General features: G+C 35.8%; 1 protein-coding gene across 1 annotated transcript in view; it reads left to right on the forward strand.

Moving 5' to 3' along the window:
• Nucleotides 1–25692, forward strand: part of SEPTIN7 (septin 7) — a 113360-nt gene that overhangs the window by 65883 nt on the left and 21785 nt on the right. The window contains exons 3-9 of the mRNA XM_079710958.1: nucleotides 158–264; nucleotides 12073–12173; nucleotides 13294–13428; nucleotides 18707–18824; nucleotides 21787–21879; nucleotides 22782–22878; nucleotides 24299–24350. Coding sequence (XP_079567084.1) covers nucleotides 158–264; nucleotides 12073–12173; nucleotides 13294–13428; nucleotides 18707–18824; nucleotides 21787–21879; nucleotides 22782–22878; nucleotides 24299–24350 — 703 coding nt within the window. The remainder of the gene's footprint in view (nucleotides 1–157; nucleotides 265–12072; nucleotides 12174–13293; nucleotides 13429–18706; nucleotides 18825–21786; nucleotides 21880–22781; nucleotides 22879–24298; nucleotides 24351–25692) is intronic.

Below are 25692 nucleotides of genomic sequence, written 5' to 3' on the forward strand. Positions count from 1 at the left end.
TTCTAATAGAGAGTCTTTATAGTATAATTTCTAATGTCACTTCCTTGTCCCACTAAGAAGTACTTGCATAAAAGCAAGTTTGATTATAGCATTGGTTGAATATTTAAGCTTGATAAGGTAGCTGAGTTTAACAGATTTCCACGTCTGTTTCTTTTAGGTGAATCTGGACTGGGAAAGTCAACATTAATCAACTCATTATTCCTCACAGATTTGTATTCTCCAGAGTATCCAGGTCCTTCCCATAGAATAAAAAAGACTGTACAGGTATGTATATTGTTAACTGATGATAAAGTGGTGTAATGTTAACAGATACAAAACACATTCTATAACTTGTATTATATTTCCATAGAGGTAGATTTCAAGTTTGGCCTTAGCCAATGTAAAGTGGTAAACATGGTTACTGATAAAAAAGAGAGATTGATTTATTGAGAGAAGTGCAGGTAATTAGAGAAATTTTCTTGATTAGAACCTTATAAATTTGTCTTGAGGACCCTCCTAGAGAGTATACTGGGATGTAGTAACAACTGGAGTTATGCTGCATTATGGTAGTTACTTGCTATATGTAGTAGCTATTTAAGTTTGCATGAGTTAAAAGTCAATAAAACTAAAAATTCACTTTCTCAGTTGCACCAGTCACATTTCAAATGCTCAGTAGTCATATGTGGCAAGTGGCTACCATTTGGGGCAGCACAGATATGTTTCCACCATTGCAGAAAATTCTGTTGGACAGCGTAGAGAAAACATGATTCGTGTGGAAGCCATTATTATTTAAATACAGTGTTCTGTATTAGTGAGTGGCATGATACCACATGATAGTTGAATGGCAATAGCAATTTGTTAAGGCTTATAAGCTATGTGTGGTCTAATTTAGTACTTCTCGATCTTTAATGTATATTCAGATCACCTGGGGAGCTTGTTAAATTTAGTTCCTGTTCTGGTAGGTCTGAGGTGGGCTGAGGTTCAGTATTTCTAACAAAATCCAAGGTGATGCTCATGTTACTGGCCCATATAGTGAAGTGCTAGACTCTCTAGCTCTGCATTGTCCAGTACAGTAGCTGGTAGCCACATGTGGCTGTTGAGCTCTTAAAATGTCTGTAGTCCAAATTGAGATGTTATGCAAGTATAAAATAGACCCCAGATTTTGAAGACTTAGTTTGTAAAAAAGAATGTTATTTCATTAATAAATTTTTCTATTGATCACATTTTGCAGTAATGATAATTGGTTATATTGGGTTAAATAAAATACATTAATTTTACCTGTTACTACTTTCTAAAGTGGCTACTGAAAATTTTAAAATTATGTGGCTCACATTACATTTTTGTTGGGCAGCACTGCTCTAAACTATTGATTGAAAAAATTGTTGATGGATTGATGCAGTAATACACAGCACAGAAGCAGAAGAGAAGTGGAGTAAACAGTTCTGGCAGTAGCATGTTTTATTGAGGAGGTGACTCTGGAGCTGTATATTTTATTTCACCTTTTTAAAGTTTTCTCTGTTTTAGGAATTAAAAAAAACTTTTTTTAAATTTATTTATTTTATTTATTTTTGGCTGCATTGGGTCTTTGTTGCTGCACGTGGGCTTTCTCTAATTGTGGCATGCGGGCTCAGTAGTTGCGGCTTGCGGGCCCTAGAGCACACGCTCAGTAGTTGTGGTGCGCAGGCTTAGTTGCTCCATGGCATGTGGGATCTTCCTGGACCAGGGCTCGAACCCGTGTCCCCTGCATTGGCAGGTGGATTCTTAACCACTGTGCCACCAGGGATGCCCAGGAATTTTAAAAATATCCTTCATGGAGCTTGAGATTTCAAATTACCTACAAATATGTGTTCTGTTGATAAAAACTTGATACTGTACTTCATTGCTTATTTTGTGATGTATTGAATATTTTAACCCTAAGCAAGAAGATATACTTTTAGCTTTCTTAATTTAAGTATTTAAATCCAGGATTAGTGACTAGGTATGTAGAAGTGTTAAGGGAACCCCACAGTGTAGATTCCTAAATTCAGGAATATTTACTGTAAAATATCTGTTAAATATTGATGGTCACATATTTACCAGTGGTGTTCTTGGTGATTAGTGCTGGTGAGGAAATTTTCTGAGTCCTCTTTGTAGTTTTAGCACATAGCATAATGAGAGGTCTAGATTAATAATAAAACAACACTCCGTGAGTCATTAACATCTTCCAGATACTATTCCAAACACTTTAGATGCATTTACTTATTTAATTCTTTCAGTAACTTTATGAGGTAAGTGGTATTCTTATCCCCATTTTACAGATGTGGAAATTGAGGCACAGAGATGGTGATATGCCAAGATCATGTAGTTAGAGTACCAGAACTAGGATACAAATCTAAGCACTCTGGTTTAGTCTGTAGTGTATCAACTGTACTATCTCTATACTGTAGATATTTAATAAGTGTTAGTTTAACAGATTAACCATTTCTTAATAAGTGGATTAGCTTTTCTTTACTTTTTAATAATGTTTGGTCCAACAAGTTGTCAGTTTTCTTTGATTTATATTGCCTTTTCCTTTAAAAACCTTACATATGGAGATAGTTTTCCCAGTTAGGCAATTTAGACAAAATGAAGACAAAATGATTTGATCAGTGAAGTCATCACTTCATAGTTATGTAATATATGAAAGTTTAGTTTAAAAAAAAATCCAGAAAATTAGGTTATAAAGCTGATCTATCTGATGCTGGCTAGTAAGGAATACTTAAGAGAAGTGGTTCTTTGTTTGTTTTATTTTTAAAATATCAAATGGTGCACACGTAATGTTTGCTGTTGCTTATTAGATTTGAATTTTTAAGCTGGACTCTGGAGGGTATTTATTGACTGACTGTAGGACTAGGCTTGAAATTCCAGTAAACTGCTTGGTGGATGATGGAAGCCAATTAACTCATAAAAGTTTTGTACCTTACCATGTTTTATTTTACTTTGTTTAATAAAGGCAAATGGACAATATTTCTAGCTCTCTTGATTCACCCAATGCAGTGATTTTTACTAGTGTCTGAACAGGTGAAAGTATTGGCACATGCAATCTAAGGAATTCATCACATAGAAATCTAGTTTAACATGCTCTGCAACAAAGTATTTGCTCAAACAATGAGAGATTGTTTTACTCCCCCTCCCCCCAACCTAGTTCTTAACACTTGTCCACTTTTGGCTTATTCTGCTCTGACCAAACCAACCTCCTTGCTGTTCTTTGAACAAGCTAATCCTACTTCCACCGCAGGGCCTTCCACTTCTGTTTCTCGCTTGCTTCATAATTTTCATCAGCTCTCTGCTTAAAAGTTGCATTCTTAAGGAGGCCTCTCCTGACCACCCTATAAACTTCTAATTCCCACCCCAGGCTCCAAATGTGTAAGCTTTATAGGGGTAGGAACTTCACTTTATTCACTGCTGCAAGCTAAGTTCCTAGAACTGCATCTGTTATACATTAACATCCCATATTTGTTGAATGACTGAACAAACAAGTTTTAAAAATTTATAAGACTTAGTGTTTAGTTGGGATATTTCAAACTTTGAGGGCCTTTGAAGTTCTGTTTATCTTTCTTTGGATCTGTGAAGTTTTATAAAACACTATCATAGATTAAGTGGAATAATTTTAAATTTGAGAATCTTTTGAAATTTTAAATTTGATTATCTTTATTGAAGTTTTGTTGATTATTTTTATTTTGTCTTGAGCAAAATTTTTTTAATTTTTAAATTGATGTGTAATTTGTGTACTAAAAGGGCACAAATTTAAGCATAGAACTTGGTGAGTTTTTATATATGTATTCATATATCCAGTTAACCACACCCAGATTAAGATATAGTATGTTTCTAGGACCCTGGAAGACTTCCTTATGCCTCCTCTCACTCAGTATTATACCCACCCCCAAATTAAACACCTTTCTGACTTCTATCTCCATAGATTAATTTTGTCTGTTCTTGAACTTCATTTAGATATATTCCTGTCTGATTTCTTTCACTGAAGATTATGTCTGTGGTATTTATTCATGTTGTATAACTGTAGTTCTTTTCATCATTGTATAATATTCCACTGCATGAATATATATCACAGTGTATCCCCTCTGTTGTAGATAAGCGTTTGGGCTTTCACTTTTTGACTAACGTAAATATTCTTGTATATGTCTTTTGGTGGACATAAGTACTCATTTCTGTTGTGCATATATGTGTGCATAAAGACATTTCATCATTTCATTTTATTTTCTTTGATTTCTTATGAGATTGAACATGTCTTTTATACTCATTAATTGTTCAGATTTCATTGAGTGCTTTGACCATCTTAATATTTCCTATCTTTTTCTTCTTAATTTGGAGAGAAGTATCTTATCTAGGTAATAGTCCCTTACATTTCAGTCACTGCAGATAATTTCTCCCAGGCTGGCATCTGTTAAAGGTGGTGGGAGAGGCTCTCAATTTGTCAGAATTCTATTTACATTGGCCTGTCTCCAAAATAATCCTGTCTAAACTCACTTTGCCTTCCTTTTTAAGATAACACAAGTGTCCTCTTCTATTGTGAATATCTTCCTAGCTCTCCCTGTTTTGAAAACAAAGGAGTAATTAAGACTAAGGGTATCTCTAGTAAGATTTTTAAGACAAAGGCTTGTGTACCACTGTTAAATCTCCCCCCTTTACCAAAAGTGAGACATTAACATTTGAGAACTGGGTTGATCCTGATTAGAATCCCAGAGAAGTCCTCTTTCCTGACTGTACCATGGAGGTATTCCTTGATATACTGGAGACTAGATGAAGATCATCTGAACTCTTCTCTTCACTTACCCAGGAGAGAACATGACATGTTCCTAGTCATTCAGTGTAGTTAGAGAATAGAATGTAGTTTTCTTTTACAGTTGACTGGCTTTTCACCAAGCTCGATAATCTAGCAGATAATCTGCTCTTAGATGCTCTTAAATTCTTTTAGTGAAGAGTGATTCAGAAGTATTACATCTCAGCCCAGACATAGACCAGGAAAAACATACAATCCTGAGTTTCAGAAGGCAAATATTTGCAATTTCCCTGACCTGAAGCCTTTCTGGAACACTTCCAACTGTCAAAAAGAAGAAGAAGAGAAGAAACATCCTGTGATGTGGCCAAATAGGGAGTGAAATTTTAATAAAGACCACAATTTCATAATCTCTTCGCTAAGCATTATTTATTTACAAGAGGCTTATATCTTAAAGAAGAAATTCCTTCACATTCACAGTCTTGGAAGGAAGGAGAAACCATCTACTCTGAGCAGAGAAATGATTCTGAGTTTCCGGTATATCAGTGGTTCTGATTTGAGTGAACTTTCAGTAATAGATAGAAGTCTTCTGAGATTAATTCCCAACCTCCTATCTTTGGCCTTAGGTACCTGAGCTGTGCAGTTCCAAATGTGAGCTGACATTCTAGTCCTGTAGTTCTTTATACCAGTGGTTCTTAAAGTTCAGTGTGTATCACAATCACTTGGAAGCCTTGCTCAAACAGATTGTTGAGTCCCCCTCCCCAGAGTTTTCTGTTTAGTCGGTTTGAGGCAGGGCCCAAAGAATTTGCATTTCCAGTAAGTTCCCAAACTATGCAGCTGCCAGTCTGGGTACTATACTTTGTGGACCACTGCTCTGTAGTGTTTCTGGACTGCTGCAGACTGGTTTCATCCTATCTCTGTGGGAAGAAAGTAAGAGAGTGAACTGTTTTTCCTTAGTTCTTTCAGAATATTTCAAATTGAATGAAATGGCACCATGTTACTTTCACTTTCATTCATATATATATTTTCCCAATAGACTGATTAAAATAAAGTGATAGGGCTTCCCTGGTGGCGCAGTGGTTGAGAGTCCGCCTGCCGATGCAGGGGACACGGGTTCATGCCCCAGTCTGGGAAGATCCCACATGCCGCCGAGCGGCTAGGCCCATGAGCCATGGCTGCTGAGCCTGCGCGTCTGGAGCCTGTGCTCCGCAACGGGAGAGGCCACAACAGTGAGAGGCCCGCGTACCGCAAAAAAGTAAATAAGAATAAAATAAAATAAAATAAAATAAAAAAGTGATAGAAGAAGTTGAACACTTGAGCTTTACTTCATATCCCAATCTCAAATATAGGTGCTCAGATTAACAAAAATTTTAAGAAAAATATTACATACAATGTTGTATATATGGTAGCAAATTTTATAATTTTGTTATATTTGAAAATATATCTTATTTCATGTCAGCAAAAGGTTGCCAACTGCCTCCTAGGGAAAGACTGTCCTTTATTCTGAGACTAAATCCATTTCAGTTTCTTTTGTGAAATGACAGTGCTAGTTTTTTTTTTTTAAGTTCTTTGTTGGTAGCCTTATGTTGGTCCCCTTTAAAACTTTTTTTCTTGGTCTGTGAAGTCCAATAAATCACTATTTTAGATTAAATGGGTATGAAAATTTTGGAGGTGAGAAGAAGTGAAAACAGTGAATCCTATCCCTAAGATAACATCTTATGACTTCTTGGAACATTTTTATAGAGTCCAATTAGGAAACTCTCCTGTTGATGTTGGTCCAGTTTTGATAGTTTTTTGAACCAGTCATAACACAGAACAGATGATTGAATGCTTGTCTTTTACCAGGTTTGAGGGCTACAAGGATGATGGACACAGAGTTCTCAAGGATGTCACAGTCATATGAAGGATATAGCAAACAATTATGATTTAGTGAGAAAGGTGCTGCTATAGGGTGGTATAGGTGACCTTGGCAAAGTATATTTTAGTGAAATAGGAATAGAGGGGAAGATGACAGTGGGTTGAGAAGTGATTTGTGAGGCAATGAAGATGGGGGTAGAGCTATGAAGGAAGGGATGAGAGGGAATACCTAGAGGTTGAGTGCAGGGGACAGAGACAGTGGTTTGGTTTTTATTTCCAAGAAAGACCTGAGAATGTTTGTATCCTGTGGGGAATCATTCCCTAAGAGATAAGAGTTTGAAGATACAGGGGAAATAGTCTAAATAGTTGTCAAAATGACTCTAAAATGGAAATTGGTCAAATCCCCAGCATAGATTGAGAAATTAGACTTAGGAAAAAAGGGATCTATTCCACTGAACGGGAGGGAAGATTCAGTGTTGCTTCAAACAAATTGGGGATGCTGTTGGGAACCCTCCTACGCTGTTGGTAGGAATGTGAATTGGTGAAGCCACTATGGAGAACCATATGGAGGTTCCTTAAAAAGCTAAAAATAGAGGTACTGTATGACCCAGCAATCTCACTCCTGGGCATATATCTGGAGAGAACTCTAATTCAAAAAGATACATGCACCCCAGTGTTCACAGCAGCACTATCTAAGACATGGAAGTAACCTAAATGTCTACTGACAGATGAATGGATAAAGAAGATGTGGTGTATACACACAAACACACACACACCTCACACACAATGGAATACTACTCAGCCATAGAAAAGAATGAAATAATGCCATTGCAGCAACATGGATGGACCTAGAGATTATTATACGAAGTGAAGTACGTCAGAAAGAGAAAGACAAATACCATATGATATCACTTATGTGGAATCTAAAAAAATGATACAAATGAATTTGTTTACAAAACAGAAGCAGACTCACAGACTTAGAAAACAAACTTATAGTTACCAAGGGGGAAGGGGGGGGATTAATTAGGAATTTGGGATTAACATGTACACACCACTATACATAAAAGAGATAAAAAGCAGGGACCTACTGTATAGCACAGGGAACTATATTCAACATCTTGTAATAAGCTATAATGGAAAATCTGAATATATATATATATACACACACATATATACATACATACATACTTTGCTGTACACCTGAAACAATGTAAATCAACTATACTTCAGTTTTTAAAGATTAAATAATAAATAGCAACAACAAATTGGGGGTGCTCTCCTCTTCCAGCAGAGATCAAGTGCTTTGCTGAGCATGGTGGCAGAGATTGTAAGGTAGAGCTTGGGAAGAGCCATACTGGGAGGGACATGAGTTGAAGGAGCAAACAAATAAAAGCCTTACTGTGGGAGGCATGAGATGAAGGAACAAGTAAAAGGATCATCATATGGCATGGAAATTCCTGTCAAAGTTGAAGTTTATGAATTTTATGGAAAGGTATCTGAGCTGGAATGGAAAAGAAAGGATTGGGGAGGGGGGGTTGCTAATAGAAAATGAAAGGGACAAGGGAATTAAGATCTCAGTGTAAGGAGACAAGGGAATGAGGTGTAGTGGTTCAGAGAGTGGAAGGCAGAATTAGAATCTTCAGATCAAGTTTCTTTTCAGCTAGTTCTGGGTCTTGATGAGAGGGAAGTAGTCTTTAAGCATAACTATTCTGTTGGTTATTGCCTCTTTTAAGTTTCTTGTTGAACATAATGAAGTGTTTAAGATGATGTTTGTCTTTTGAGTTATTAAATAATCAAAATAGATTTTGTGTTTGAGCTAAGTGGAATATCACAGGCTGTTCAAGTATCTACTATTCAAGTCTGCAGAGTTTTGGTTGTAATGCCACCTCCTGAGCAAGTATAGTTGGAGGTAAACTCCTGACAGACAATTTTAAACCTCTCCTCAAATTTTAATATAGTTAATTAAGTAACACTTTTTATTTATCTTTAAAAAATGACTCAGACATTAAGTTAGAAAAGTGTAGTGTATTTAATAGTCTTTCAAAAATGGAAGAACTGAAGCTGTATAAACAGTGAAAGTTTGACTTTTTCTTTCTCTCAGATTGAAAAACTGAAAATATTAGAAAAAAGTGTGGGTTTCTGGAATCTAGGAATCCAAAAGAGCCCTTAATTAATTATTTATACATAGACAATAAAATAGGCTTTAGTTTTATTTTTCAGAGAGAAACTCAGTTGAAAGTGCCCTTGATTCATTCTTTTGGAACTCTGAGTGATGCCATAAAATATGCTGATGTGACCTGCTTAAGTAAAGTGCATGGGAAAGTGGCCATTTGGAATAGATTTCTTAAGAAAAGTTTGAAATTCCTGGACTTGAACTAATTTGTTTTCCATGGATCCCATGAGGATACTTGCAAAACCAGATGATAGGATACAGTTGGATCCTGTGAATGGCACTAGTTTACAGTTATGTTTTCTGGATTTCTTCCATATGTTGCCGTCTTCTTTGTATTTGACCATGTATGGATACACAGAATTTCATAGGCCAAAGAAGAAAAGAAGCTTTATAAACAGACTCGTTAAAGCATATAAAATACAGATCTTCATTTTTCTTGTCATTTCAGTAAACAGTTAAGTTGTTCAGCTATTTTTTTTTAAACAAGGAAACAAAAATCTTAAAATTTAAGCTGTTACGGTGTGTGATTAGTATACAACCTAGTACTGAAGGTAGAAATGGGCTTTGTTTGGTAATAAGGGAACCAGAAATGGTTTGGAGTAAAATCAGGAGATGATTCATGCAGAACAATTACATTTTTTGCATCAGTTCTAATATACGGTACTGTGTCATTTAAAAGAATTGTTAGGTGAAGGGCTGGTATGATTACTTTGGATATTTCTGCTTCAATGACAGTTACCATAAATGAATAACCTGGTTTTTTTGTTTGTTTTGTTTTGTTTTTGCGGTACACGGACCTCTCACTGTTGTGGCCTCTCCCGTTGCGGAGCTCAGGCTCCGGACGCGCAGGCTCAGCGGCCATGGCTCACAGGCCTAGCCGCTCTGCGGCATGTGGGATCTTCCCGGACCGGGGCACGAACCCGTGTCCCCTGCATCGGCAGGCGGACTCTCAACCACTGCGCCATCAGGGAAGCCCCCCCTTTTTTTAATGGAGATATAATTGACATATAACCAGATTATCCTTTTTAACTATAGAGGACCACCAGATATATAGAATGTGAACTTCCTAAGCCACATGAAGTAATATCACTTAATTTTTTTTAGTTTTGATAATCTGCCCTAATGAGTCTGATTATTTCTGCAGTTATTTGGTTTCCCTCATGTTATTACAGTAAGCTGGTATCAGACAAACTGTATTATCTTAGCTATGTGGTGTGAAACAGTGGTCTCCCAAGCAGTGTTGCAACCATTGTTGATATTGAAGGTGACCAGAAAATATTAGAACCCTTTTATTTATTTATTTATTTATTTTATTTTATTTTATTTTATTTATTTATTTAGCGGTACGCGGGCCTCTCACTGTTGTGGCCTCTCCCGTTGCGGAGCACAGGCTCCGGATGCACAGGCTCAGCGGCCATGGCCTACAGGCCCAGCCGCTCCGTGGCATGTGGGATCTTCCCGGACCGGGGCATGAACTCGTGTCCCCTCATCGGCAGGTGGACTCTCAACCACTGCGCCACCAGGGAAGCCCAGAACCCTTATTTATTGATGTTTACTTTTTTAATTTACGAGAAATTGACACTAATATTTAATGTTCAGATTGCCAGTTGTGTATGTTTGGTAGGTAAATAAACATACTTATATTTGGGATGTTTAAAATTTTCACTGATAGTTTACACTAGGATCAAAGCAGTCTGAAGACCATTGGTCTAAAAGATAAGAGCTTTGTCCCTTATTTGTCTAAAAGATTGGAAGCCTCGCCATGGACATGCATGTCCAAATCTCAGGCAGTATTTTCAGTTTCAGCAAGTTTCTTTTTTGATAATACTCTTTTAACAAAATAATTTTTGATTGCTATCATCCTTCACTGTCCAATTCAGTAGTCACTAAGCCACATGAAGTTATTTGAATTTAAGTTAATTCAAGTTAAATAAAATTAAACATTCAGCTCCTCAGTCGCTCTCGTCACATTTCAAGGGGTAAGTAGCCACATGGACAAGCAGCTACCATATTGGATAGTGTAGACAAAGAACATTTCCATCATTTCAGAAAGTTCTATTGGGCAATGCTGCTATACACTTTCTTGCTCAGCAGTCTTAGTCTCAACTCCTCATCCATCAGCTAACATCTGTAAGAAAATGTCAAAGGGAAATGGAAAGAGATCATCATTTCTGAAATCTCTAAAGGTGAACCAAACTTTTTCTACCCAGAAATTAGTTGCTCTTCCTTTCCAAACACTGTTAACCAACATAAATAGTTGAAGTTGCTTTTCATGTGATTACCTTTCCCTCTTAAGTCTAATGGTACTTATTGGTACAATAATTTGTACCATCTTATGGCTTGTAGCACTCAGAGTTTCAGTATAATTCTTGCCTCTTAAGTTAGCCTATCAGCATAATTGAAACCTCTAGTTTTAATAAACACTTGATATAAATTGAATGAAAGCCTATCTTTTTCTAGGAGAATGATTCCCCTTTTCTGTTTGAATCAGTGTTTGCTTTATGTAGCAGCAGGGTATGCCCAAGATGAATGAATTTTACATTCTAAAACAGAGTTTGGGGTTACAAAAATATTTTAGACTGTAGAAGGAAATGTTGTTATTGTTTTTAAGTACAAATACCTTTTCTCAAAGAGAAGATTTTTACAAATTCTGAAGAGAAGTGAAGATTTTAATCAGAGTTAGTAGGGTTTTACCCTACCAGAATACATTTTTTTTCAATTCCTTGACCTTTGCTGATTGCTTTGGCCTGAATGTACAGTAACACATTTGAGAAGAGAATTGTATCTTAGCCATAACGTAAACACAATGTAAATAATTACAGCCATGCTGAGAAAGATTTGCAAATGTTAATAAGTTCACTTGAGTAATTGGTTTGGACTAAACTAGATGGAGATAGTCCAGGGAAACGTTTACTGCAAATGGTAAATTAAATGTCCTTGTCTGATTAATTACATTTGATCTCTATGAATTAATCATTCAAGCACATTGTTTATTTGTATTATTAGATGTGCATTTAGGTTACATAAGTATTGTATGGCTTTAGTAATTAATATTATTTTATCAGTTCCTGTTTTCCTTCTCTGTACCAACAGTGAGCCATAAACCCACTATTTACATATGTGCTTTTCTTTTAAACAACCAAGACTTCTAACAGTAATTGATTCTAAAGAAAGTGTGTAGGTGAGTAGATTTAGTTTGCAAAAAGCTTCCCATTTGGTTTTGATTAACACTCATCTCCCTACCTCTCACGTTGTAGGAAACCAAGGATATAATGTATGGTATTAATATCTGTACCAATGACTTTTACAGGTGGAACAATCCAAAGTTTTAATCAAAGAAGGTGGTGTTCAGTTGCTGCTCACAATAGTTGATACCCCAGGATTTGGAGATGCAGTGGATAATAGTAATTGGTAAGAAGGGTTTGTCACTGCTGCTTTCCACTGCATTTGGGGATGGGGGTGGTTAGACTTTTTTACCTTAACATTTTAAAACTTCTCATCTTAGCGAAGGTCACTGAACTTTATGTAGTATGACTTGGGTTCGTATATCAACTTTGCCACTTGTCATGTTGCTTAACTTCTTTGAACTGATTTCCTCTTCTATAAGATGAAGATAACGCCTTTCATAGAAGTATTTTGAAGACAGATTCTAAAATATAGATAAAAGAATTCTCATTAGTACAAGAAACTTGAAACTTTTCATTCTTTACTATAATTTTATCCATTTTCTGTCACATCCTAATTTAAACCTGATTTTAGACCTTCAGTTTTTCCATAAGTTGTAAGTGAAGAAAACACCCGTGGCTTTCTAATTGGAAACAATATCTTAGTAGCTTATAAAAAATATTTTAATTTTTCTTTGAGTTCCACACTGTTTTTTTCTTTTGTTTATATTTATTATTTGGCTGCGTCGGTTCTTTGTTGTGGCACGCAGGATCTTCGTTGGGGCACGTAGGCTTCTCTCTAGTTGCGGCGAGCAGGCTCTAGAGTGCTCAGGCTTAGTTGCCCCATGGCATGTGGGATCTTAGTTCCCCGACCAGGGATTGAACCTACTTCCCCTGCATTGGAAGGCGGATTCTTAACCACTGGACCACCAGGGAAGTCCCAAGTTCCACATTGTTTTTTGAAGTAAATTTCTGTCGACTTTTGAAACACCTAAGTAACAGTTCATTATGAGGTTTCTGTATTGTTTAATCTTTTCATTTGAAATATAAAACTCTTTGAATATAATTTTTCATATTGTAAAGTGTCTTAGCATTGATATACTTATTAATGCAAGTAATATAATTTACTTGTGTCTGACTCTAAACAGTTTTCTTCTGTTTGGAAAGTTTAGAAATAATGAATCAAGATTTATTCAACATAATTTATATGTTTTTGAATCAGTATATATAGAATAATTTGAGATGTCTTCCATTGGTTACATTGGTTTTGTGTATTTAAAAATATTGATTATTGCCCTTTAACAGAGTCATCAGTTGTATGTTCACATGTAGAATTACAACTTAATTATTTTATCTGCATTCTACAGCTGGCAGCCTGTTATCGACTACATTGATAGTAAGTTTGAGGACTACCTAAATGCAGAATCTAGAGTGAACAGACGTCAGATGCCTGATAACAGAGTGCAGTGTTGTTTATACTTCATTGCTCCTTCAGGACATGGGTCAGTACCTTGATGCTTCTGATAACCTTTTTTGTTGTTGTTGTTTTATTATTACTCATCTTTGGGTGTGTATTTTAGTAACCCTCATCTCTGTGGAGTACATTTAACTTTACCAGTTGTGAAGTTCCAAATTCCATATAAAAATGGCTTATAGGAAGCCTTTTTTAAAGTCCTAGACAAGCTAACAATGATTTTACTTCTTAGTTTGTCATGCATAAGACTTTACCTGCTTCATGGAAAGGAATATTGTTTCCATCATGTTTGGTGTCTCAGTGTGGCTAATTTAGCTTTCTTTTTGACCAATCTGCCACTAATTGAATGATCAAATAAGGAGAAACAGCCATAAAAATTAGCTAGACATATTCTAAGAAACTCCAACGATATTATTTACTATAGATCTGGTAGAGAAGGCTGCAAAAAAAACTTAAATACCAAGGTTCTCATGTGCCATTTCTTTCTTCACTAAATCTACTTGTCCTCTTGTTTCACCTAAGCTGTCACAGTCAAATTGTTTAAGTATCATATCATCAGTACTAACCTTCTACTTATTAGGAGTTAAAATTAAGATCTGAGTATCTAGACATTTATTTGATCTGATTGTTCTGTTTGTTAGTACGGCCAGCCTATACTCCTTGTTTTGTTGTTTGTATTTCTTTGTCATTTTGAATAGATATGTGGGTCATTGTCAACTGCAGGTGTTCGTAATTACTCTTCTTTCATCTTTGGATAAATGACTCAGCATAACTCAGCCACCTGATGATTGTAACTCCACCATCTCTCCACCAGAAGGAACTGGACTGTTTTATAGCATCAGACTAAATAGCATTAAGTCATCTAACACCCACATTACAGTAGTGTAAACCGGTTACTTCAAAAGAGTACCTTTCTCTTCTGTTTTTTGCTTTTTTCTTCACCTTTTGCCTAGATAGGCTACTGCCCATTATCACCATCTTGGTTGAGCAGAAAGCCTTAATTATTTAGTTTACCATTTTTGCACTGTCTGACTTTAGTGGTGCAAATGTTTCTTCTTTAATTTATAATATTATTCTCAGAAATTTACATATTTAAAGCACAAAATTGACTCATCTACTTAAAAGGCTCAAAAAAGATCTCAAATACCACACTGTATAGCTTTTTGTGTGTCCTTGTTAGCTTTTTCCTGAATTTATATATATACATATTTTATCATTCTAGTTTAACTTGTTAGGGCTTTTTCCTGGAAGCCAACAGGGTAAAATTTTAACCTGCAGTTAAGTCAATAGAAATTTGTCAGTTTATATCCAGTTTTATTATTTTAGATCTTTTGGACTCTCGCCAAGATTTAGTAATTCTCATGAAATCACATTTCTCTTATTCCCTGAGGGAAAATATATTTCTTAAAATTGCATGGGAAATATGATTTTTTTATTTAAAGAAAAAATTTTGAAATTATGTGTAGTGGCTTTGGGCCATTTCTTGTTTGTCACAAGGGATGGGAGTTCCAAATATTAATTTCTTATGTATAAAAATGTGATTTTGAGTAGTTTCTCAGCTTAACTATTTTTAGAAATGGAACAAAGTTTTGCCCATTGGTATGTGCTGCTATGGATTAAGTGAAATAATATGACACTGAATTTTCCGTAGAGAGTTCCAGATTCCCTGCTCACTACATAGTGAAATTCCAGGCAACGTAATAGATGAATTAGGGCCTTTCTGTCTTATCTGGGTAATCCCTGGATTCCCTTTTTAAACGTACTGTTTTTGGAGTAAATATAAATTGGTGCAACAGCGTATTTTCAGTGTCCCCCATCTCACTCCACCAATTGTAGTCACTGAACAAAGGGTTAATTTATGATTTCAGCTGTTGTTGCTTCATTTTCTTTGTTCAGTGATTGGTAACTGACTTGGAACTTGAATTTTGTTTTGTTTTGTTTTTAATTTATTTGGTTGTGCCAGGTCTTAGTTGTGGCAGGTAGGCTACTTAGCTGTGGCTCGCCAGCTCCTTAGTTGCAGCTTGCCGGCTCCTCAGTTGCAGCATGTGAACTCTTAGTTGCGACATGCATGTGGGATCTAGTTGCCTGACCGGGGATCGAACCTGGGCCCCCTGCATTGGGAGCACAGAGTCTTATCCCCTGCGCCACCAGGGGAGCCCCCGAACCTGAATTTTTAAATGGTGTTTTTACAAACTTTTTGAATGTTGATTGCCACTTTGAAAAAACAGTGTCATTTAGTTTTACATAGGTTTTTTTTCCCTTAGAAATATATATATGTATGTATATTTAATAAATGCTTGTCATTTGCCCTCTAGTCGTTTTACTTATTTTGCTGTAGGCTTTGAGGTTAAATAGTCTTTTCCCTCTAATTTGGGTTTATCTTTTAGAAATTCTAAAAAGGACTTTCCGTTGTGTAAAAAAAACATTTAAAAACTAAATTTGTTGGAAAAGATGACCTGAAATAAAACTAAAGGGACAGAGGAAAAATTTCAACCAGAATGTAATCTACTGTGAAATAAGTGTTTTCTGCTGTTGACATTTTGTATGCTTCTGAAATTTGTATTCTAATTTAAAAGGGCGGAAAGATTTTATCAGGGGTTTAATAAAGGTTACATTTAAAGTTTGATTTTTTTAAACTGATTTAAGTGTACTTCAGCCCTGTTGTTTTATATTTGAGAAGCTGACTTCCCCAGTTTCCTTGTCATGGCTATTTTCAAGCATCTTTCTCTTTAAAAGTTGAAATAATATAATAAATGTCCTGCAAATGTTGTTTTAAGTGTAAAATCTTGTTAACTTGGATTTTGATTTTAATATTTTATATTAGATGCTCTTATGATTTATTAAAATTTTAGATTAACTGATTCTGTCACCGGTTTAATGAGGTGGTAGTGGTGGTAATTTAAATTTGTCATGAGTATAATCTGGAAGGTGAACCCTAAAAATTTACAAATCTGAGATTGATTGACTGGGCCATGGCTTTTCTATTTAGTGTCATAATGTAATGATTGATGAAAACAAGCAAAACTCAAATTTTTTCTCAAAAATCGAAAGGTTTTTCAGTTAGCACTAGTGAGGTAAGGGTGCTATTTACAGATTAATATAGTGTTATTCCAGCCACACACTCTTTTCTGAAGTTTTTTCTGTAGTGTTCTCTGAATGCCAATATCAAAATTCAGAGGATTTAAGACAAGAATTAGAATTGGAGGTAGCTATCTTATTTCTCTGTATCTACCTTCCTGCCTCGTTACCCCATCTTTCTGCCTGTCAGTGTCACTACCACAAAGAAGTATAGTATTATTTGTTAGTAAAAAGGAATACCTCATTAGTCTCTGGACCCCCAATACGCCCAACATGTATATATATTAAACTATAGTACTCTAAGAGAACCCTAAGAAGGGCTTTCTCTTTATTTTAAAATATTAGTCAATAAAATTTATAATGAAATTAGATCTTTATTCCATTTTCCTCATGTTTTATAAAAGTTAAGGAGTACCACATTTCTGTGCAAAATATTGCTGTTACCTTCATTTATTTTTGTAGAATATTAATTTTTAGTCTACAGTGTATTCTAGGTGTGAGGAATAGCTGGTTTTTATTTAAATTTATTCAAAGATGTAAGGAAAATCACAGCAACTTACTTTTTTAGTCAACAGATATTGGATACCTTCTCAATTATTGACACTGTATTAGATATAAGAGATACAGATGAATGAGACCAAGGCCTTGCTTTTGAGGATCTTCTAGTGAGAAGATGGGAAAAACAAATACATAAGTAAGCAGTTACTATGTGGCAAATTAAGTGTTATGATCCCTTAGAAAATGCCTAGTCTTAGGTTAGAGAAGAATTCCCAGAGGAAATGAGAATAGTAAGCTAGGTCCTAAAGGATGACTAGGAATTAGGCAAGCCAAGTAGAAGGGGGATGGGAATGGAGTGTGTTCCAAGCAAAGGCAGTAGTAGCCTATGGCCAGAGATAGGTGTATGGTGTATGGTGGCTTTTAAGGAATTGTGAGAAGTTCAAAAAGGCTGGCACGTTGGAAGTAGGAGGTAGCAAAAATGCTAAGGGATGCTAAGAGATGAGGACAGCTGGAGAGGCTATGTTTTCACAGGCCTTGTAGGCCACACTAGCTAAGGAATCTGGCTTTAGTAAGGTTTTTAGTCAAGGAATGACCTGATGATCAGATTTGGATTTTAGAAAAACCATTCTGACTGCAGTGTGCATGGTTTGGAGAGATAGATTCTTGTCATTATCCATACCAAAAGTATACTTTGGTGGCGTGAATCAAAGTAATGGAAATGGAGATAAATATATAAATATCTTTATTTGTTCAGCAGGTCCTGGGGAATCTTTGGAATTGAGGATTAGAGGAAGGAGGAATTCTGGGTTTCAGACTTGAGTAATTGGGTGGATTGTAGTGCTGTTCACTGAGATAGAAAGCACGAAGGGGAGGGAAAACATGGGGGCTTAGATGAGCTTTTGATTTTGAGGTGCCAAAATGGGATGTCCGAGTAGTATTTCCACTGGGTGGACACAAGCCTGGAACACAGGAGTGAGATCTGAGCTGGGTATAAAGACTCGGGAGTCATTGACCCATAGAGTTAATGATAAGCTTACAGAATGCAGAGTGAGAAGACCTTCTAGAGAATTCTGAGGAACGTACCTATTAAGGAGACTAGCTTACAAAGAGGAGCCTGAAAATTACCCTAAGTGAACAGCTTGTGAGGGAATAATGTCAATGCTGCATAATGGGCAAATTAAAAAATTACTGGTGCACACCACAGTATTTATGAGTTGGCTGCTGCTAATTAATTTGCAGCATGGTAGTATTTGGTGACCTTCTTGAAAGTATAATGGCAAAGTGGAGGCAGCAGTTAGAGTGTAATAGGTAAAACGGATGAAGAAGATTCTCTTTTGAGCCTCTTCTCTGAGAAATATAGTTGGTAGCAAGAAGTGAAGGAGGACTAAATTTTTCATTTAAAAACAAAGCAGAGATTTCCCAAGTTTTGAGTAGTAAATGTAGAGACTGTAGGAAAGCCTATTAGGAGCCTTTCTGGTTTTTCTAATTCTTCTTTAGGGCCCAAACCCTATGACCAGGGTGTTAAAGGGCAGGAGTCAAAGCCTTTTTAGCCACTCCAATGCTTCTTGAAATCCTGTTCTTCCTAACTGTTGCTGGCCCAATACACCGTCAGGGAGTGTTTCTGATGAGTAAGTAAAGTAGTTCCAATGTATGTAATTTAACATTGGGATGTGAAGAATCTATTCTCCCAAACTGATCAATCCAGTCATATTAAATATTGTGTATTTCAGACTTAAACCGTTGGATATTGAGTTTATGAAGCGTTTGCATGAAAAAGTGAATATCATTCCACTTATTGCCAAAGCAGACACACTCACACCAGAGGAGTGCCAACAGTTTAAGAAACAGGTAAGTAGAATGAGGTTGAACTCTTGGGTTTCTAATATCATTCATGTAATTTGCAGTTTTTCGTATTTTCAGTATAATGTGTTACAGTGTATTCCTCTTGCTGCTTTACTATATAGTTGTTTACACTGTATTAAAAATAACTCTTGAAAATAGTCTTCTGCTTGAGTTTTCTCCTAGGAGCCCATAAGTATTATCATATGCCCTTATCCTTTCAATTTAAATAGGCTATTTTAGATGTTTCCATATAGCTTCCACCAGCACCCCTCCCACACCCGTTAGAATTACTTTCCTAGACCGAATTCCCAAGAACAGGATTACTTTTGAAAGGTTATGATTATTTTATCTCCCTCCCCCACCTACCCATTTTGTCATGGTGCTTTCCCAACAAAACAATCAAATTCGTTTTATAACAGGTATATTTGTTCCAGTGTCTTGCCAGCATTGTTTGTCATTTTTATTTTTTAAACTTTTTTGGAATAAAGTGGTACCTAATTTGATTTAATTTAATTTTCCAGAAAAGCTGAACACTTTAAAGCACAGGTTTATTTTTCCCTCATTGTTGTGTTTGGTTTATTATATATTATATTTTATGAAATGTAGGGTCAGTTTCTGGAACTATTATACTTTCCTATTCCAATTTCCTATTTTTAAGTTTTAGGCCAGTTTTATGTCTTTTAAACTGTGGCTATGTTGTATAATATTTTTAAATAGATCTTAGAGTTAATTATCTCTTATTGTCCTTATAGTCCCCTTTGTAACAAGATACTTTGGTTCTTCACCTTTTTCAGTATGAATTTTAGAATAACTTGAAACCTATTACAAAAACAAAAGCCTGTGGAAATTTGCTTTGAAATTGTGTTAAATCTGTATAAATTTTGAGAATGTTTTAGTGTATCATTTTTACTACATATATCTGGTATTTCTACCAGGAGTATATGTTTTTATTTTATGCTTATTCACTCCATTTTTATTTTGTAATGTGCTGTTTCTAAGTTCAAATACTAATCATATAATAACATTTCTCCTCTTCTGTCTTGATTTGTATGTACCTTGATTTGTATTTGTTCTAAGAACTAAGAGATAAAGATGAATAAGCAATGATCTCTACTTCCGGATTGGTCACATTGTAGGGTTGTACAATTTTCTTTTTCTTCGTTTATGCTTTTAAAAAACTTTTTTTCTAAATAAATTAATTTTATTTATTTACTTTTGGCTGTGTTGGGTCTTCGTTGCTGCACACGGGCTTTCTCTAGTTGCGGCAAGCGGGGGCTACTCTTTTTTTTTTTTTTTTTTTTGCGGTACGCAGGCCCCTCACTGCCGTGGCCTCTCCCGCCGAGGAGTACAGGCTCCGGACGTGCAGGCCCAGCGGCCACGGTTCACAGGCCTAGCCGCTCCATGGCATGTGGGATCTTCCCGGACCGGGGCATGAACCCGTATCCCCTGCATCGGCAGGCGGACTCTCAACCACTGTGCCACCAGGGAAGCCCGGGGGGCTACTCTTCGTTGCAGTGCATGGGCTTCTCATTGTGGTGGCTTCTCTTGTTGCGGAGCATGGGCTCTAGGGCATGCGGGCTCAGTAGTTGTGGCTCGTGGGCTCTAGAGCGCAGGCTCAGTAGTTGTGGCACACGGGCTTAGTTGCTCCGCAGCATGTGGGATCTTCCCGGACCAGGGCTCGAACCCAGGGGGATTCTTAACCACTGCGCCACCAGGGAAGCCCTAAAAAACATTTTTAACCAAGGGTGTTTATCAGAGTCATCTAGAGAACTTTTTCAAAATGAGTTAGTGGAGCATATCTCTACCAGTTGGTTCTGTAGGTTAAGATAGGGCTTTTGTATTCATTATTTTGAAGATGCTCACTCAGGCCATTTTAATATACAACCTCTGACTAAGAACCACTGCTCCTAGAGCTAGCTGCTAGTGTTCCTTTCTTCTTCTAGTCATGTATTTGACATCTCATCGTTTATCTTCTTGGGTTTTTTTGTATATAGACATATATAACTCAATTGTAAAAGATATGTGGTCCTGTTTTTCTCAGTGGCAGTTTTACTTCTGTCTGCTTTAGTAACTGTGTCGCACATTTTGTTTAGGTTCCCTTTACTGCTGCTGGGGACCCCGGCAGTGAGAGTAGCGCTGAACTACCAGTACAGGCAGGGAGCTAGCTATAGGTATATTAGCCATCAGTTTGTTATGAGATTGAATAGGGTAGGTATTCAACATTATTTGGATGTCTGTATTCTTATTAGAATTTGGAGTGATTTTGGACAAGATAATTTAATTTGAACTAGGTCATTCTGATGTTATTAATAAGTTTGTCTTTCTTTTTTCTGCACTCTGATTGATTATTATTATAAACTCATTAGTTTCTTAATTTCCAGGGCATGTTTTCTCCCTTTATGCTTGCTTGATCTTATATGTGTTGCTCCTTGATTTGTGTGTGTGCACATGTACATGCAAGGATATTTTCTGATAAGTGTGCACTTTTTTTTTCCTGGAACCAATGCTATACTTAATTTTACTTACCTTTGCTAAATTCTACTAAAAATTTTAGGTGAGTTTAAGCTTTGTTGATTCAGATGAATAAAACAGTTGGTAAGAGTTTATCTAGAGGAAGTATCTCAGTCATTATAAATAAATGACCTAAAACCATTAGAGTAGAAATCAGCTAGAGAAAGCCCTTTCTGGGTTCTAAATCATTTTTAGAACTCTTTTGGTATTATAACCGTATGACTTTAACACTTCTGAAGTAATTGGATTTTGAGAATGGTACTTTTATATATCAACTTTATGGTTAAAAAAAAGACTAGCATAGTACTTTGGTTTTAGATTACATTTTGCATCATTGAAAAACAGTAAAGGAACTGGAATTGAGGACTCAGGAATTTAAGAAGAGTATAATAAAAATAAGGCTAATATACTAAAATTATGTGTGATGCTCTTTTGCTGACTTCCTCTTTCATTTTAGATAATGAAAGAAATCCAAGAACATAAAATTAAAATATATGAATTCCCAGAGACAGATGATGAAGAAGAAAATAAGCTTGTTAAAAAGATAAAGGTAGGTTCATTCCCATACATATACTAAAATGTTTTAGGGACTTAAAAATACTATAATAGCTGCTGGAAAAACCAAAAATATCAGTGTTTTTAAACAGTTGACTTACAAACTAAATAGAGAGATTATTCAGTATTGAATTCAACTTTATGATTAACTTTGTTGTTTGGCTATTATGTATCATAAAGCATTATATGGAATAGAGAGATGAATAACATAATTCTTGTCTTCATGTGGTTTTCAGTTAACTGATTTCATATTTTATAATTTTCCCCCTAAAAACAGGTAATGGGAAAGAAAAGGGGGGCGTAATAAGAAGGGAAAGTATTTGTTCTTACGCACTGTTATGCTTAATCTTTGTTTTAAGAGCCAAAAATATGTTTTCTTTTGTCCTTTCATAAGAATCAACTAAAAATCCATACCGACATAATTTTCTGTATTTTTAAATTATAGTGGTTTCCTAAGTACCCTGGACCTAAAAATGATGTACTGACTAATGGCATTCTCTGCCTCCAGGGCTGTTAGGGTTGGTTTGTGATCAGGTAGGGAAGCTAGCCACAAGCCTCATTTTTCTCCTCTAACTGCTAATATATTTTTTATCCTTTTTAATTTTTCCAATATGGGGCAGCTTCTTTTTGGAATGATGTTTTAACAAATAATTTGATCAGCATATGCCTTAGTATTCTTAAATTTTCAGTGAAAATATTTTATTTATTGTTTACATTGGTGACAATACCATATAATGGCATTTTACTAAATAGTAATTGAATGGCGTATAAAAATGAATGCAGAAACTGTCGGGGTAATAATTGTTTTTGCTTATCTGTTGAGTAATGTAACTTCTTTATTCTTGAATTTGTGAGGACTACAGAGATATATTTGAACATGAGTACTTTGTTTTATAGGACCGTTTACCTCTTGCTGTGGTAGGTAGTAATACTATCATTGAAGTTAATGGCAAAAGGGTCAGAGGAAGGCAGTATCCTTGGGGTGTTGCTGAAGGTAAGGTTTTCTTCAGTGAATGGCTTTCTATAAGATCTCACAAATGTGATTAAAAATATTTATATTTATAGTTAGTATGATAAGCATACTGCATTGATATAGTCTAGATTTTCAAAGATAGTTCTGAATTGTTTCATTGAGTCTCATTTCCTCAAGTTTCTCAGACCTTGTGTCCTACTAAGTCAGGCAAGTATGTGTTAAATCTTAACGGTGTAGTACTGTAAAAGCCACTTGTCAGTATCCACCCTCCCACCTCTGCCTCACCATTAAGTCTATTCCTGTTTTTTTGTTTGAAAACTCTTATAATGCAGGAGTTCTTTATGTGGGGACCAAAGATTGCTTCCAGGGGATCTAATAAACCTTCTGAAATTGAGAACAATTTTGCAGAAAAGGCCTGTCACTTTTATCTGAGTCTCAGATGGGTCTGGGACCCTCAAGAATGAGAACAACTGTCAGAAGCTCAGTTAAAACATTCACAGTTTCTTTTCCTCAGGACAGAAGTCACCTTTTTTGGCATCCCATCTTTAGAGCAAAAAATTTCATTATTAAGAGATCCTCTACTAATTTTTTAAGGAGTGTTAACAATAAAATCTTAGTTATAGCATCAATTCTCAACAAGCCTTCTTGGCAATAGACATGTTTCCCCAAATTTGTGTTTATTATACTGGTTTTACTAATATTTAATCTTCTGTGTTATAGTAACTTGGAATCAAGATTTGAGTCATGATTGTTCTATTTGTTGGTATTGCTTTGAAAAATTCTGTAATTTTTAGAATATTTTCCAAGTTACTGTTGTTATCAGTGACTTTCCTGACCAGTTATACTGTGCTCATTCCCAGCTCTGTCATCGCCATGTAACCTTCAGTTGCTGAGCTGAGGCTTTAGAACTAGTACAGTCCTTAGAAATATGCACAGAAGAAATTGCTTTGTATCTTTAGTTTTAGGTACCTCCCCCACCAAAGAGTGTTCTTTTAGTGATACGTTTTTAAAAAATAAAGAACCTTAATGTTCTTGGCTCAAGTTTTCATTTTGGTTACCTTAGGGAGGTTTTTCTAAAGTGATCCCCTGCTCACCCCCAACACTGAACTTTTTAAATGCATTTTATTATGGAATAAATATACTTTCAACCAGTAAAGAGAAATATATGATGTCCTCTTTCAAAATGTCAAAATTGTTTGCTTTTGGAGAGCTCATTTGTTAGGTTTATATTTTATCATTGAGGATTAAACTACAATAAAGTAATATAGCACAGTCGTCTGATGTGCCCTTAAATTAAGTACTATATGTTACAGTGTTAAATCTTAATGAAAAATTGATCTAAGCTATTTTGCATATTCTCTTATTGTTGTTAACACCCAGTTTCCTCCGAAAAGACTGGGTTTAGTGGAAAATAATGTATGTGATCTATTTTTTTTTATAGTTGAAAATGGTGAACATTGTGATTTTACAATTCTAAGAAATATGTTGATAAGGTAAGTGTGAGTAATGATGAAAATAACATAAATTTTTTCTTCCCCTAAATAAAATTAGAGTTAGACAGATTTAACTTTTTGTCTTCTATAAATTTAGCTAATTTAAAGTGGTATCTTCGTTCTAGCACTGAAGTAAGCACTGCAGTAAGCGCTGCATGGAGACAACTTGGGTTATTTTGCCAAGGTTTTGAAGTCAAGAGCAAAAATACAAAATAGGCTGTGTGGCTAGGGATATATAGGAAAATGGGCCTCTTGATCATTATACTTTGTGTTAAGGTTTAATACTGAAAGAGGTATGGAAAGTGGAAAGAAAAAGGCTTTTGCTCTTCTTTAATGTGGAAACTGTGGAAGGGAAGGCTAAGTTTTGGGTCAAAAACTTGACTTTGAATATTTAAAAATACATAGCTTGGTAGCTGGTGAGTGGAGCATTTTTGTTACTGGAACACTGTGAACAAAACTGATCTTCCTCCCAGGAGGGAAAACATTACTCCTAAATTGTACCTTGTGCACCTGATGAAAGAGAAGGAAAGCATGTGAGAACAGGACAGTGAGGTTTTTCTGATTAGAGGAACAGGACCTGAATTAGAAAATCAGTAGCAGAGAGGAAATCCCGAAGAAAAAGTTGAAAAGAACCAGAGACATTAGTGGGCAAGGAACAGAAAGGGGATCAAAATGAACCTCAGTGTTTTTATGCTGAGATAAATTCCTTTCTCGTGCCATTTCATACCCTTTTGCTACTTCTCTACTCTCTCATCTTGCTTGCTTCTCCAGACCCTCACTATGTACTATTCTCTTCAACCTCCAGTTTTAGATGGCCATCTTAAGTTGGTGTCTATTCATTTTCATACTATCCACTTTCCCAAAACACAGGAATCTCTTTAGCTATGTTGAAGTAGTAACATGCATATTGATGATAATTGGAAATCATAGAACAAGAATAAGATCATTCTTAAAAGTGGGGGAAAATATGAGTCAAACTGCTACCTCAAGAAATATACAAGAGATGAAAGTGAATTTTGAAATCAGAGATTGCCATGTAATTGGTTTTTCTCAAAAGAGCTCATGACAAGGTGTTTTGGTAGAAAGTGGATGACGGAGTTAATTCAGCCATTGGGGTTGCCATGCCTCACACAGTGGGAGAACAGCAAATGCATATGAAAGGGTGGTCATCTCTTGGTTTTGAGAATACAACACTTCAGGTTCTATTACGAACTCTTTCCTTTCACTTCCATTTTTAAGATGTGACTTAAGAAGAACTAATAATCTCTTATGACATTATATATGTAAGGAATGTTTCGTAAGTATTAATTGCCAGTACATTCCCTCTGATTTTATTCTTTTC

The sequence above is a fragment of the Hyperoodon ampullatus genome (genome assembly GCF_949752795.1).
Source record: "Hyperoodon ampullatus genome assembly, chromosome: 9".
NCBI lineage: Eukaryota > Metazoa > Chordata > Mammalia > Artiodactyla > Ziphiidae > Hyperoodon > Hyperoodon ampullatus.